Below are 15,224 nucleotides of genomic sequence, written 5' to 3' on the forward strand. Positions count from 1 at the left end.
ACATGGCAATATTCTATCATCACAATTGATTGATAGTTTGATTGGGTGTAAAATGCTAGGTTGGAGCCCTCAAAATGTTCTCTTTTAACTTTTCATTTCGATATGATTTGGGACTTACAGAAAAGTTCTGAAAACACTGCAGAGTTCTCTCTAACACCTTTGCTCTGCTTCCCCTAAAGCTGACATCTCACATAGCCATCGTACAGTGATCAAAACTAAGAAATTAGGAGTTTGCGTCATGGCACAGTTGGAAACGAATCAGACTAGGAACCATGAGGTTGCAGGTTTGATCCCTGGCCTCGCTCAGTGGGTTAAGGATCTAATGTTGCCATGAGCTGTGGCATAGGCTGGCAGCTGCAACTCTGATTCAAGCCCTAGCCTGGGAACCTCCATATGCCTCGGGCGCAGCCCTAAAAAGCAAAAAAAAAAAAAAACCTAAAAAAATTAACTTCACACTACTGTTAACAAAATGATAGACTTTGGATCTCACCAGTTTTTCCCAATAATGTCTTTTTCTTGATCTAGGATCCAATTCAGGATCTCACAATATATTTAGTTATTGAGTCTTCTTAGTCTCCTCCATCTGTCATGATCTTAACAGCTTTGAAGAATATTGGTCAATTATCTTGTAAGATGTCTCTCAGTGTGGATCTGTCTGATGTTTTCTCATGATTAGACTGAGGTTATGGATTTGGGACAAGAATACCATTGCTGACGTGCCCTTCGGAGTCCATCCTCTCAGGGCACATGATGGTGCCATGACTTAGTACTCAAGATATTTATCTTGATCACTTGGCTAAGCAGTTTATGCCAGGCTTCTCCACTCTAGAGTTTCTATTTTTCCTTTTACTGTTAGTAAATATATTGATAGACATACTTTAAGATTACACAGATATCTCGTTAATCCTTATAAGTCCATTTGTATCATTTTTTTAGATTCCACAAATAAGTGATACATGATATTTGTCTTTCTCTAACTTATTTCACTTAGTATGAGAATCTCTAAGTCCATCCATGTTGCTGCAAATGGCATTATTTCATTCTTTTTTATGTCTGAGTAATATTCCATGGTATATATGTACCACATCTTTATCCATTCATCTGTCGGTGGACATTTAGCTTGCTTCTATGTCTTGGCTATTGTAAATACTGCTGCTGTGTATGATGGGGTGCATGTATCTTTTCAAATTAGAGTATTCTCTGAATATATGCCCAGGAGTGGGATTGCTGGATCATATGGCAACTCTATTTTTAGTTTTTTTAAGGAACCTCCATACTGTTCTCCACAGTGGTGGGAGAACCAACTTACATTCCCACCAACAATGTGGGGGGTTCCTTTTCTCCACACCCTCTCCAGCATTTATTATTTGTAGACTTTGATGATAGCCATTCTGACAGATGAATTACAGTATTTTTTTTTCAATTTTTCTGTATGTTTACATTTTCCATAATAAAAATGTAGGTGGAGAAAAGAGGGAGATACCAAAAAGTTGCCAGAAATCTGTGTGAACCCTGTGTACAAGGGCAGAAGGGATCATCAGCGGGTAAGCCAACTATTTCATCTAAGGACCTTCGGATGTCGTGTTGTGTGTCTTCTCTCCAGCTGGCCAGAGCTCCTAGTGGGGAGCTCCCAGTCCCCGCCCCCGTGTGTAAACCTCACTGCCAGCCCCTGGGAGCCAAATGGGGAAGGGTCCAGGCAGTCTCACCCGTCCGTTCACAAACCTTGGAGGAGTTCTCTTTTCAGCGATGTTTCACCCCATCCTCTCTTGGGCGACGCCTCCTGGGGAACAAACTGAGATGCTGCCAGGGAGCAGAGGGGCAGTTCCCCGGCCTGAGTAGAACTGTGAGGGCGTCTGAGAGTCTGTCTCTTCATACAGACTTTCCACCAGTTCTGTTTCCGGCCCCACCTTGGTATCCCAAGTCCTGAGATTTCCGGGGGTTTGGGTCAGAACCACTTGCTGATGACTGGGAGGCTGTGTAGAGCATGGTTTCAGGGTTGCACCTCTTCAAGGGTTCAGATTTGGCTCTGGGACCTGGGACAAGCCATTTAACCTCTCTGTGCCTTATCCCCCAAGTCCGGTTATGAACTGCTGAGTTGTGGAGGGATTACACGGGTTAAGACACCTTCAATACACAGGCCAGTGCCCAGCACAGGGTGAGTCCTTTGATGACACACACCCACTCCTACCCCCACTAACTCCGATTTCTACTTTCCTAGTCTACAACATCACTTTTTATCTTCTGTAATTTCAGTGCTATCTCAAGCCTGCTAGTCTCACTTCTGCTTTCTTTGTCCTTGTGGGGTTTGACTTAAAAAAAAAAAAGTCCCTCCAGTGAGGCTTGGGGAGACAGTAGAGTGAAAGTATGTGTGCATTTCACTACAATAAACCACAAGTCTCAACGACTTTCTTCATCCCTTCTGAAGACCCCCTTCAGGCAATACATTCATCATATTCTAGCCTGAACACATGGAGTGTTGTGAGCAGAGCCTAGAGAGTGAATGCCAGGCTTCTCAGGGAGGTCTGGGACTAGCTCCTAATGTTCTCTCTGGAAGATGCTGCGGGAGTTCCTGTCGTGGCTCAACGGTTAATGAATCTGACTAGGAACCGTGAGGTTGTGGGTTTGATCCCTGATCTCACTCAGTGGGTTAAGGATCCGGTGTTGCGGTGCGCTGTGGTGTAGGTCGCAGATGCAGCTCGGATCCCACATTGCTGTGTCCCTGCTGTAGGCTGGTGGCTACAGTTCCGATTGGACCCCTAGCCTGGGAACCTCCACATGCCATGGGTACGGCCCTAGAAAAGACAGAAAGACAAAAAAAAAAAAAAAAAAAAGAAGATGCTGAGAAGCGCCCCCAGGAGGAACCTGCTGGTTGAATGTTCCATGAGCTTCTTTCTGAAACCTCCTGAGTCAACATCACTGGCTGAGGGGAAGGAAGGGTTTGTGGTGGGGCCCCCTGAGCTTGGGTAAGAACCTCGTGACCCATGGTGGTGTCAGAACCAAACTACCAGCAGGCTTCTCAGCCCCACCGCCCAGAGCTTGATTCCTGAAAATCATCTGATTGACCCAGAGAAGCTGATCGTATTTTCAAAATGGTAGAAGGGGGCCCCTTTGCAGATGACTTGCTTGCAGAGCTTGGAATGCTGGTTTAAAAGAATGGATTCCTCCCCAGGTAGGATGAGGCTCATGGAATTTTGCCATCTTCTCTCCCGGGTCATGATGTTGTCCTGTTGCATGCAGAGAAGCCCCACTCAAAGTGTTGGATACAACTGAGGAAAAGGTGGCTTTTCCAATGAAATCTGAAGCTTCTGGCTGGTTGTCCCGTTGGACTTGAGCACTTTCTACCGGAAGGTAGTAAAGAATTTGGGCTGCTTATTTTCATGCTCCATTCCCCACCTGACCCTGGATCCCTTCTCCAAACCTGCCCACACTATTCTGTGCCCTGAGACAAGCTCTGATGGAGACACTGGCCTGAGATGGGAGGGTGAGAGGAAGAAGAAGCCAGATTATTAATTCTCTGTCCATTCCCCAGCCTAAAGGGGTGCTCCTGGGCCAGCCCATTAGCTCTGGGCTCCCTGGCTCTGGGCCACCTTTTCCAAGGACCTAAGAAGGTGGCGGTCCACACACCTAGACCTTCCTTCCCAAGCTCTTTTCTTTTCTTGCTTTTTTAGGGCTACCTGTGCCATATGAAAGTTCCCAGGTTAGGGGTCGAATCAGAGCTACAGTTGCTGGCCTATGCCACAGCCACGGCAGCACGGGATCTGAGCTACGTCTGTGACATACCGCAATGCTGGATCCCTGACCGACCAAGCAAGGCCTGGGATCGAACCTGCATCCTCATGGATACTAGTTGGATTAGTTTCTGCTGAGCCACAACAGGAACTCCCCCATGCTCCTTTCTGGCACAGTAGGTCCTTGCCCTGTGTACAGTGAGAGGGGTGTGGCCACATTCACCCCAGCTCAGACAATCGTGACGTCTGGCCCATTCTTTTTGGCCGCACCCCACGCTTGCTTCTTTCAGCTATTCTCAACATTTAGCTTTGCTTCCGTAATAAAACTCTCCTGAAAAGGTCTTGACAATTCATTCACATTACAGCGCAAGTAACACCCTACTGCCCTTCTTCTAGGGATGGTTTCATTGAAAAACTGAAGTTTAAGGGATGAGTCTGAAACCATCACGTTTCAGAGAGGTGTGTAATTGGGTGGGGGATTCAACCCCAGCCTTCTCAGATCATTCCTCTCTGATCAGCCCATCAGCCTTTGCAAGAGAAGCGTGCATTGAAAGTGCATGGGGCGGACACTAATTCAGGGCTTTGGATACTCCAAGTGAACATGCTTTGGGCAGGGCAGGGCTGGGATAGAGATGTCAGCGCACGTGGTAGGGAGGAGGAGGGAGGCTGCGTGTCCAGAGTTCAGGAGTCACAGAGCAGTCTGGGGCCCTGCACCCCCACTCCCTCTACCCTTCTACCAGCCCTGGCCCCCTCTTCACCCCAGAACAAGCCTGAGTGCAGAGAATTCTGAGGGTGGGAGAGGGGTCTGCAGAAAAGCCTGGGCCCCCAGAACTCTATGCTTCATTTGCACTTGTTGCACGCTTCAGTGTGCTTCAATCAGCGTGACTTAATAGCAACCATGTGCTGTACATGCTTCAGCGTGACTTAGTGTTAACCCTGTCCCTATGGAAAGCTAGACTCCGTTCAAGGGCACGGACTGTCTGTATCTCCTCCAGCCTTGTAGCTCTTGCATGTGGCTCAGTGCTTTGCACATAGCAGGTGCTCGGAAGATACCAGCTACCTAGAGGAATTTATTATCTCACTGGGTTCTCTTAAGAGCTTTGCGAAGTACCTCCTATTGTTAGTCCCGTTTGGTAGATGAGGCTGCTGGAGCGTAGTGGGCTTAAATAATTTGCCAGGTTGGAGAGGAACAGAGCTCATGTGGGGGTTTCAGCTCATGTTCTCATCCATTCTGATGGACTTCAAGGCCAGACTCCAAGCCAAGAGCCTTTAGAGGGCACCGATTTGAGCAAAGTTTGGGGTGGCATCGTTGCCAAAATATCAGCTGCCTCTATATACCGATGTCGAATAGAAACACGGAGACAGAGCTGGAGGAAACAGGAAAAGTAACTTTCATCACCAGGCAGAGAGGGGAATACAGCAGGCCAGTGCCTCAAGGACTGTGCTCTGCTTTGAGAGGCAGTGAGGCGTCTTACAGTGTTTGAGGAGCAGGGCGTGATCAGCTCGTGGTCCTTTTCCTGATCGGTGGGTGGTGAGGTCGTTGGGAATCAGCGTCATCCACCTTCTGGTTCCAGCCAGTCTAGGGTCCTTGTGTTTGTGGGCAGCACACAGTTGACTTTTTGCACCTGGTGGGGGTTTCAGCACCTGCCAGACAGCTCCAAGGATGTGGCTGGGAATATTATCTATAGTCTTTGAAGAAGAACTGAAGATCCTTGACGTGGCTTAATGGATAAATTATTATTACAGTTGTCTTTTCGCTCTGTATATTCTCACTTCTCTGATTAAATTGGTTTTTGACTAAAGTGTGTCTATAGATAAAAAGGCAGGTGGCGGGCACGAGGGGGCATCTCCATCTTGGTAGTGAGTCTCTCGCGGGAGAATTTTCATAACTCTGAACATCTTTACATATGTTTCTTTGTCTCCTTTATGTTTCTCCCCCAGGCTAAGCCAACACTTCATGCCATGTGAAATTGAAGTTTGCGGGATGTTAAAAAAAAAAAAGTAGAATAAAAATTGCAAAATGATATGGTGTCATGTTCATAATCCAGAGGTAATTTATAATCATGATGCCTCCTTTTATTGGAAGAATTGGACGTGCTTTTGTGAGAATTCATTAGTTGAGGTTTGTAATTTCATCCGCGAAGGCGGCTGTCAAAATACCCACGTGTCCCCAGTTGCTAGCAGGGAGCAGGGCGAGGAGGAAGGATTCATGATTAGGTTTGTAGCTTGAAATCTGAAGCAGAACAATGCCATTCCTTGTGGAAAATTTTTAAATGCTTATAATCCTTAGCAAGATTTCCTTGGGGGTGAATTTATCAGAGGAGTGGAAATCAAGACAATGAGGTAAAAATAAAAGACTATTTTTTTTTCCTTCTAAAATTGTTTTTCCTGAGCTGCTGCTTTTAGGAGCTGTGTGGGAAGGGAACGCAGGGGTCAAACTTCAGCGTGCTGAGAAATACATCTCTTGGTGACTTCTGAGCCCATCACAGGTTTCTGTCATCCGCAGAGGGGAGTGCCGCAGGTCGTACAGAACTTGTGCTTGTCCTTCCTAATGAAGTGCCTTCCAAAACCTTCTAGGAGGCTTTTTTTTTTTTTTTTTTTTTTTTTTCAAGGGCTGTGCCTGCGGCATGTAGAAGTTCCGGGCTAGGGGTGGAATCCAAACTGCAGCTGCCAGCCTACACCGCAGCCACAGCAACGTGGGATCCAAGTCATGTCTGTAACCTACACGGGAGCTCATGGCAACTCCAAATCCTTAACCCACTGAGCAGGGCCAGGGATTGAACCTGCATCCTTATGAATACTATTTGGGTTCGTTACTGCCGAGCCAAATAGGAACTCCCAAACTTCTCATATCTTTATGGCAGGAGGTAGTTCTGCAACTCAGCATGAGGCTCCCGCCCTCCCAGAGATGGGAGAGGGGCCCTATGTCCTTTGCCAGTCTCATGTCAAAGGGCTGGATCCTTGGTCCTTGAGAAAGACAGCCCTGAGTCCTGAAGCTGGCAAGAGGCTGATTGACCTTTTAAAAAGATTTACATGCCGAGTTCCCATTGTGGCACAGTGGTTAATGAATCCGATTAGGGACCATGAGGTTGCGGGTTCAGTCCCTGGCCTTGCTCAGTGGGTTAACAATCCGGCGTTGCTGTGAGCTGTGGTGTAGGTTGCAGACACGGCTCGGATCCCGCGTTGCTGTGGCTCTGGCGTAGGCCGGTGGCTACGGCTCCGATTGGACCTCTAGCCTGGGAACCTCCATATGCTGCAGCCCAAGAAATAGCAAAAAGACAAAAAAAAAAAAAAAAAAGACAAAAAAATAAAAAGATTTACATGCATCTTTTTCTTTTGTTTCTTTCCTTTTTTTGTTTTGTTTTGTTTTGTTTTTTGCTTTTTAGGGCTGTACTCGTAGCATATGGAGGTTCCCAGGCTAGGCGTCGAATCAGAGCTGCAGCTGCCGGCCTACACCACAGCCACAGCAACGTGAGATCCAAACCACATCTGCGACCTACACCACAGCTCATGGGGGTGATAGAGCTTCAACCCACTGATCGAGGCCAGGGATTGAACCCCTGTCCTCATGGATACTAGTCAGATTCCTTTCCCCTGGGACACAATGGGGAGTCCCTATATGCATTTCAAAGAGACAAGTTACAAGCTTTCTAAAGTGAATACTCCAAAAAGTGGGAGGAGGGGAAACCTCTTCCCTTATTTTCAACAGAGTTAAGCCTCTTCTTTAAATTTGCATTTGCCCTTTCAGGCCCAAGAGGTGGCAGCAAAGTGTGGGATGTCTGCCTCCCGTGCACTCAGGGACTCTCCCACTTTCACCCAAACAGTCTGAACAATCTCATCACCTCTGCTCAACTGACTTGCCACTGTCTGTCTGTGGGGCTGGGGCTTCTGGAAGGGACCAGTGCCCCACCTGGGTGGCATCTCATCATGTGGATTCTGAGGAAAGTGTGAGTCTGTTGCCAGGTGATCTCACCACCTCACCTGAGCTTGCGGCTGGGACGCTCGAGGTCTGGTGTGTTCGAAGGCCTGGAGGACCAGAAGGAAGGCAGAGTCCTGGCTCACCCGCATGCTGGGGATGGGGGCCTGGCCCCCTTTAAAGGACACAGCTGCGCCAGCCCCAGGGGGAGGAGGAGAGGGTGGAGAAGGACGGACACCTGAATCCCAAAACGCAGCAGGACCACACCAAACCCCAACTCCTGCGGTTCTTACTTTTACCAAAGGATGGCTTCCAACCAAGAGGGGAAGGAGAACCATCTTCAAAATCAATGAGTCAGGAAGGGAGAAACTCAACCCCAGAGTCAAAGAAGCAATTAGCTCTCCAACGTGGAGAAGCTCACTGCATGCAGTGTTCACAGGGATAAGAGGAGATTGTTTATTTATAAGAAGGAAATGGACACGGGCTGTTCCGCACATACAGCCACATCTGCTCGAGCACCTCCTCACTCCCATGCACGGGTTGATGGGAGGCTGATGGATCTGAAAGGTGGGGGTGAATTGGAGCAGGCAAAAGACCTCTCCCGCAGGAAAGCACCTTTTATGTATTTATTTATTTATTTTTATTTTTGTCTTTTCTAGGACCGCACCCTCGGCATATGGAGGTTCCCAGGCTAGGGGTCGAATCAGAGCTGTAGCCACCGGCCTACACCACAGCCACAGCAACGTGGGATCCGAGCCGCGTCTGCAACCTACAGCACAGCTCACAGCAACGCCGGATCCTTAACCCACTGAGCAAGGCTAGGGATCGAACCCACAACCTCATGGTTCACAGTTGGATTCGTTAACCACTGTGCCACTACGGAACTCCAGGAAAAGCACCTTTTAAACAAACAAAATAAAACAGAAGGCAAGATGTGTCTTTTCCTAAGGTTCCCTGCATTGCAGCTCTGTGACGTTAAGTCCATGTGTGCATACACGTGTGTGTGTGTGTGCGCGCGCACACGTGTGCACGTGCCTGCCTGGGGTGGGGAGGCAAGGGCCAAAGCTACTCTGCTGGCCACTGACTGCCCTGCCCTGCTGTTGGCAGCAGCCTGAGGAGTGAAATTCTCAGTCCTAAGGACCAGCGTCGACCTCCCAGCGGGAAAGGCCAGCCCCCACCCATGGTCTGCAGGGAAGATTCTAAATGAGAATGGGGTTCTACCCTCCCATTGGTGGGAACAGAAGGAAGGATGGAAGCCCTGGAGAGACCAGGCTTAGGCCACTGCCTGGACGCCATGGAGCACCCTCTCCTCTTCCTGGGCACAGACTCTGGGCCCTGCACCTGCTCTTACTGGTCACCTCTGGGAGCTCACCCTTTCCTGGGTCCTGGCAGATCCTTAGCGGCATGGCAGATGGACTCTTTACCACTGTGGATTCATAAATGTTGGGTAAACTATAATAAAAAATTGTTTTAATGTAGGAAGTCCTTGAACAAAAAAAAAAAAAAAAAAAAGGAAATCCCCAAATGGCAGACATGAAGAGGTTAAACCACAGCCGAAGTGGGAAAGTGAAGCCTGGATCCATGGGGATCTTAGAGGAGCCAAACTTAGGCTCTAGGGACAGGGCTGTGGTCATAGCACCCACATGGGAACAGGAGATGTGGCCTCACTCTTGCTTGGAGGAGAGAAAATTTTGATCTGATCTCAGCAGGAAAGCAAGAGCATGAAAATGGTGTCCCTTTCTTAAAAAGAGATTGGAAAGTTCTGCCCACCAGCTTCAGCAAGTTCTGCAGAAACAAACGGTCTCTCTTGGAACATGGGTGCAAAGAAAAGCAATCACCCATGAGAAATTGAATCCCTGGGGCCTGTGCCATGAATAAGCACCGAGTTCAGATTTCTGCTACCTGTGAGGTCCATGAACCTCAAGCCGAGAAACTAAAACAATTGAAACTGCCAAGATCCTACAGAATGAATGTGAAATCACTCTGTAGAAACACTGTCGCAACCCAGAGCACATGAGAGTCACACAGGAAAACAAATCCTACTAAAGAGGAGCTCACAATAAAAAAACCACAAATCAGAGTTCCCCTTGTGGTGCAGTGGAAACGAATCTGACTAGGAACCATGAGGCTGCAGGTTTGATCCCTGGCCTCGCTCAGTGGGTTAAGGATCCAGCATTGCTGTGACCTGGGGCATAGGTGGCAGATGCGGCTCGGATCTGCCATTGTTGTGGCTGTGGTGTAGGCCAGCAGCTGAAGCTCCCATTAGACCCCTAGCCTGGGAACCTCCACATGCCATGAGTGCAGCCCTGTCCTCAAAAAAAGCAAAGCAAAAAAAGAGACAAATCATGTGAGGAAATGAGCCTCCATGAGTGGAAACCAGCAAACGCATCCAGAGGGTCCTCAGCCCCTCAAGGGCAGCAGTTAATGGAATGGGCTGAAAGGAGCTATAAATACATTCAGACCTACAGGTTCTGGCTCCTTCCCAACCTGTTCTTTCTGGGCCCACTTTCTTGTTCAGTTCAGTCCCGCCTGCCACATAGACTCAAAACCTTGAGCTTCTTCCTCTCTCAGCCTTTTCTCTTAAAAATGTCTCTTGGAGTTCCCTGATGGTGTAGAGATTAAGGATTCAGTGTTGTCACTGCTGTGGCTCAAGTTTGATCCCCGGTCTGGGAACTTCTGCATGCCACAGGTGCAGCCAAAAAAATAAAGCTCTCAGCTTTTGTCTTCCTCTTCTCTGTTACTGTGGTGGGCATCTCACTGGGCTCCCCACCTTTCCATCCCCCGTGTCCCCCTTCTCTTTATTTCACCCCCATCCTGCCACTCAATCAGCCTCTTAAATGGAAGCCAGATGATTTCACTTCTCCAAGACAAACTCCTGATTATGAAAGTCTAAGCCTTCCCCAATTTGAAGCTAAACAGTCTTTCCAGTTTTGTTTCCTGTTTCAATACATCACCCGCACCCCAAGGTCCTGTTTCAGCCTTTCTGGCTTATTTGTCCTTCCAACACTCTTCCTCATGCCTCCAAGCAGTCTCTCTCCTCTAACCAGATGACTCCCCGATCACATCTGCCAACTGAAGGTCAACCTTGGTTTAAACCTTCTAGAAGCATGACGTTGTGGGAGAATGCAGGCTTCACTGGGGCTCATATTTGGTTTCAAAGTCCAGAAATGTCATTAAGAGGAGTGCCTCAAGCAAATCACAACCTCTCTGAGACTCAGTGTCTAATTATGGAAAATGGGAAGGCATGATACCTACTTTGCAGATACCTACTTTGCAGAGCTGGAAGAAGTAGAGAAAATCTCTGTAAAGCACTGAGCACAGAACTGGCCCCAGCGCGTGCTCAATACACAGTTGCTGACGCCGAATCCTTGCCCTCTTATGGGAGTCACAATCTCCTGCTTCCTCAACCAGAGGTCCAGGAGGCTGAGGCCTTATTCCCTTAGTCTTTGCATCCTTGTACTTTTCTGTGTCTAACATAGGAAGTGTTGAAATACTTCACTTGACAAGCAGTGAAAAGAACTAGGCATGTCCAACCTGTTTTAGAAGGGAAGATGTTGGGTAGAGGAACCTCTCCAAGGTTGGAAGGGCGTCCAGGGCCAGTTTACATTGTGTCACCCCAGAGAGGGCAGAACCACCATCAGGAGCCATAAGGAGACTGATGTTAGCCCAACATTTAGAGCTGTTTCACATGAGAGCAGGTACCAAATGGAAGCTGCTCGCCATTAAAAAAATCTCAGATTATAGAAAGTATTCCTGGATTGGATGAGAGATAAAGCCAAATCAGTAATTCTTAACTTTTGGGAGTCACAGGTGCCTGTAAAAATCTGACAAAAGTTATGGATTGTCTTCCCTAGAAAAATGGCTCAACATAATATTCCTCAAATAATTCCAAGAGCTTCATGGATCCTAGGTAAAGATCACCTGAAAAGTCTTCTAGGATGCTACATTCAACTTTTTTTTCCCACTGTGAATAGTGAGAGGTTCATTGCTGTCATACATAACTTCAAAATTCACACCTCCTACTTCGAGGTCCAGCTCCATATCTAAAGCTCATTGCCCTTTGCCACAAATTCAATGATACACATATTTTTGATTAAGTGAATGAATAAATGAATGAAATCATGGATTAATCTGATTTTTAAGGAAACGTTATGTGCTACAAGAAGGAGGCAAGAGAAGGAAAAAAGAAAGCAATGAAGGCTTTTAGAAAAAGACTAGCACACGATAACAAAAAGTTGGAGAAGGGTTTAATTGGGGTCAGAGAAGAAGATCAGTTTTGCAAGGCCTGAACTCCCGGCCTCTGCCGGGGCTGAGCGCCCCAGCGAACCTCTAAACCCAAGATTCCGCAGAAGCCGACTCTATCCTGCCGGCCCTGGCCGCCTGCTCTCAGAGTGATGGTGGCGCATACCCGGGGGCTACCAGGGAAATCGCAAATAAGACCGTGACCTTGTCCAGGTGAGATGCTGACTTGATTTTGAAACCTCTGTCCCTCTGTGAATTTGTCTGAACTGTTCTGCAACCACAGGTTCTGTTACCAGAGTTCACAGTTGTTACTAAATGAACTATGTTGACGTACATGGTTTTCCTTAGAGTAACATTATGCAAAGAATACTTGATTTTCAGTATAAATACTGGTGACAATAAGGCCCAAGACGAAAATATTCTGTCCAAGCGCAGGAGGATTCCTTGTGTGAGAAACCGAATTTGAGATGCCCCGAGATTAGCGGGGCTTCCGGTCCCCACGGGCTTCCGGTCCCCACTGCTTCCGGTCCCCATGCTCTGCCCAGGTCAGGACTTCCGCTCCCTGCCCACCTGCACTCACCTGGCCATGCAGAGGCTGCAGGATTTCAGGAGGCTCCTTAGGCTCTCCAGGGCCTCGGGCAGCCCCGCGCCGGTGAGGGCGCTGCAGGCCCGCAGGTCCCAGGAGCGCCCCAGGAAGCCCTGCAGGCCCAGGCGGTCTCTGATCTCCGGCAGTGACAGGGCTTGGGGCACCTCCTGCTTGTTGGCCAGCACCAGGAGGGGGACACTGGCCACGCTGGGGTCGTCCAGGACCTCCCTGAGCTCAGCCACCGCCTCAGGCAAGCGGGCTTCGTCTGTGCTGTCCAGCACATACACGAGGATGTCTGTGCCCTCCAGGTGGTCCTTCCAGCTGGCCCTGAGCTGGCTTTGTCCCCCGACGTCCCAGAGAGTCAGAGACACATGTCCAGGCTCCTCCAAAGGCTCCACGTTGAAACCCACGGTGGGCAGCGTCTCCACCAGCTGGTAGCCCTTTAGTCTGTACAGGAGGGTGGTCTTGCCGGCCGAGTCCAGGCCCATCATCACCACCTGGGCTTCCGCCCTGTGACCTCGGGAGCTCACAGACCCCATGGCGGCCCCTGCCAGACCCTAGGGGAGAACGGCCGGGTGCACACATCAGCTATTCTTTTCTGTAGGAACACAAATTCATGCAGGCACATGGAGGAAGGGTTTCTATGGCCAAAGTAGGGAAGCATGTCAGGTTTCAAAGACAGGCCTGGGCTCTGAAAGGGCCAGGAAGTAGGGGTGGGTGAATCAGCTGACCCATCTCTCCCGGCTGCCTCCTACAGAGCGGAGCCCCCCGCCCCAAGACATGGAATGTAGGCTCACATTCCCTGTGGTTAAAGCAAGGAGGCACAACCAAATTCCAGCTAGACAAGCTTGGTTCAGTAGAAATGACTGAAAGATTCTTCCATTCCTGCTGGTCCGTGGCTTCTAGCCTCTCTTGTCCTCCTGGAAGCCTAAACCCTGAAGTGGAAGCTATCCTGGGGTCAGGACACAGAGGGAGGGGGACCGTCGGCTCATGGTAACTTCTGCTGCCTTTGGAACTCCCCATAGGACCAGGCTGCGTGTCCTGTAACAGTGGCTATTTATAAATACTGTTGACTGAGGACAGATGTACCAGTCAGGGCAAAGGGCTTTCCTCCAGTGTCTTACTGAGGTAAGTGACCTCTACAACATTACACATGAATTACAGGAATCCCAGATGCCAAGACTAAGACCTGATGCCAACTTAGTCTAGGGAAGCCTTGGCTGGAGCAGGTGAAGGAACATCTCACCCCCAGGAGTACATTTCTGTTGGCCCTGGAAGAAAATAAGACAGCCTCTGTTCGTTCCTCATGGCAGGCGTGGAAGAGTAAAAATTAAAATTACCTCAGTATTGGGAATTCCTGTTGTGGCTCAGCGGGTTAAGAACCCAGTCTCCATGAGGATGCAGGTTCAATCCCTGGCCTCGATCAGCGGGTTAAGGATCCAGCGTTGACGTGAGCTTCGGTGTAGGTCGCAGACGCAGCTCAGAGTTGCTGTGGCTGTGCTGTAGGCCGGCAGCTGCAGCTGTAGCTCCGATTGGACCCCTAGCCTGGGAACCTGCATGTGGTGTGACACAAGGTGTGGCCCTTAAAAAAAACAAACTACCCAATGTGATTAGACTGTGGCTGAAAGCTCCCCTGTGACCGTGTCCTCCCCTGCAGCTGCTTTCCACTGCTCAGTCAGGTCCCACGATTGAGAGGTGAGGGAAGTCTCGAGTGGCTGCTACTGGTTCTCCTTTTTCTGTTTCCCTTTCCCACGTGGTTGGGGGCAGGGCGAGCTCCGCAGGCCGTCTCTCTGCTCTGGCCCCTGGGAGAGAGCAGACCTGCTGGGGTCAGGCACAAAACGTCCTCAGTAACACCTGCTTCTTAGCAGCTCAGACTCTATGCTGCAGGGAGGGCCCCCCGTTCAGGACCACATCTGCGTTTGCTGTTTCTACTGCTCTTCCTCTCACCATCCTGTGATCCTCTTGGTGGAGGAATCTGAGAATCCCCCCTTTTCCCTCAGCTCAGTGTGTTTCTGGTGCCTGGAGATTCTTTTATTTGCTTGGAACCATGTGTGCTTACAAGCTGCCCAAATAGGATTAAAACCCTGTAGGAGTTCCCATCACGGCTCAGCGGTGACTAGCATCCGTGAGGTGGCAGATTCCATCCCTGGCCTCGCTCAGTGGGTTAAGGATCCAGCGTTGCTGTGAACTATGGTGTAGGTCGCAGACACGGCTCGGATCCTGCGTTGCTGTGGCTCTGGTGTAGGCCAGTGGCTACAGCTCCAATTGGACCCCTAGCCTGGGACCTCCATATGCGGCCCTAAAAAGACAAAAAGACAAAACCAAAAACAAACAAAAATAAAATACTCTTAAAAATTAGGTTTAATGTTGCAGGTAAACCAAAATGTGTGTGTGTGTATCACATATACACATACATATGTGTGTATATAAATATATATATGTTAAACCATAAAAATTAAAAGTTATGTTAATGAGGTGGAACTAAGGGTGATTAAGCTTATTGCTTAATTTTTTTTTTCTTGAACAATGTCATTTTGTTTTTCCCAGTAAAAAAAAAAAATGATACTTCCAAAAAATAGAATTTTCCAAAAAATTAACCACTCAGAAGCCTTTGCTTCTGTAGCAGATTCTGACTTGGCTCTGGAGCTCCAGTGACTTGGCGCTCATAGCTGGTAACAGTTCTGCTTTCTGGCACATTCTTTACTAAATCGTCAAGGACCAAGATGGGGGTTGGGATTCTCTCATTTTACTA

At 48.7% G+C, this 15,224-nt stretch overlaps 2 protein-coding genes across 7 annotated transcripts in view; one reads left to right on the top strand and one right to left on the bottom strand.

The window, feature by feature from the left end:
• Positions 1 to 15,224, top strand: part of EBPL (emopamil binding protein like) — a 110,752-nt gene that overhangs the window by 45,871 nt on the left and 49,657 nt on the right. Inside the window, exon 4 of one of the 5 annotated variants that reach the window (XM_021065312.1) lies at positions 1,463 to 2,002. The exons of the other annotated variants lie outside the window; for them this stretch is intronic. Within the exon in view, the coding sequence (XP_020920971.1) occupies positions 1,463 to 1,796 (334 nt within the window). The 3' untranslated portion in view covers positions 1,797 to 2,002. Of the gene's footprint in view, positions 1 to 1,462; positions 2,003 to 15,224 lie in introns of those variants that run through there. 5 annotated transcript variants of the gene reach the window in all.
• On the bottom strand, positions 11,875 to 14,577 carry ARL11 (ADP ribosylation factor like GTPase 11). 2 transcript variants are annotated; one of them, XM_005668400.3, is made up of 2 exons: positions 13,813 to 14,577; positions 11,875 to 13,070 (listed from the first exon to the last, which is right to left on the bottom strand). In XM_005668400.3, exon 2 carries the CDS (start codon positions 13,009 to 13,011, stop codon positions 12,463 to 12,465), a length of 549 nt encoding a protein of 182 aa, XP_005668457.2. In that variant the 5' UTR covers positions 13,012 to 13,070; positions 13,813 to 14,577; the 3' UTR covers positions 11,875 to 12,462. The 2 variants fall into 2 exon arrangements, with proteins under 2 accessions (XP_005668457.2, XP_003357883.3); XM_003357835.5 differs by having other exon boundaries at positions 11,875 to 13,029; positions 13,813 to 14,576.

Source organism: Sus scrofa, chromosome 11 (genome assembly GCF_000003025.6).
Source record: "Sus scrofa isolate TJ Tabasco breed Duroc chromosome 11, Sscrofa11.1, whole genome shotgun sequence".
NCBI lineage: Eukaryota > Metazoa > Chordata > Mammalia > Artiodactyla > Suidae > Sus > Sus scrofa.

Excerpts from the sequence above, each read along its gene's own strand:
- ARL11 (XM_005668400.3), bottom strand. The coding sequence starts at position 13,011 with ATGGGGTCTGTGAGCTCCCGAGGTCACAGGGCGGAAGCCCAGGTGGTG.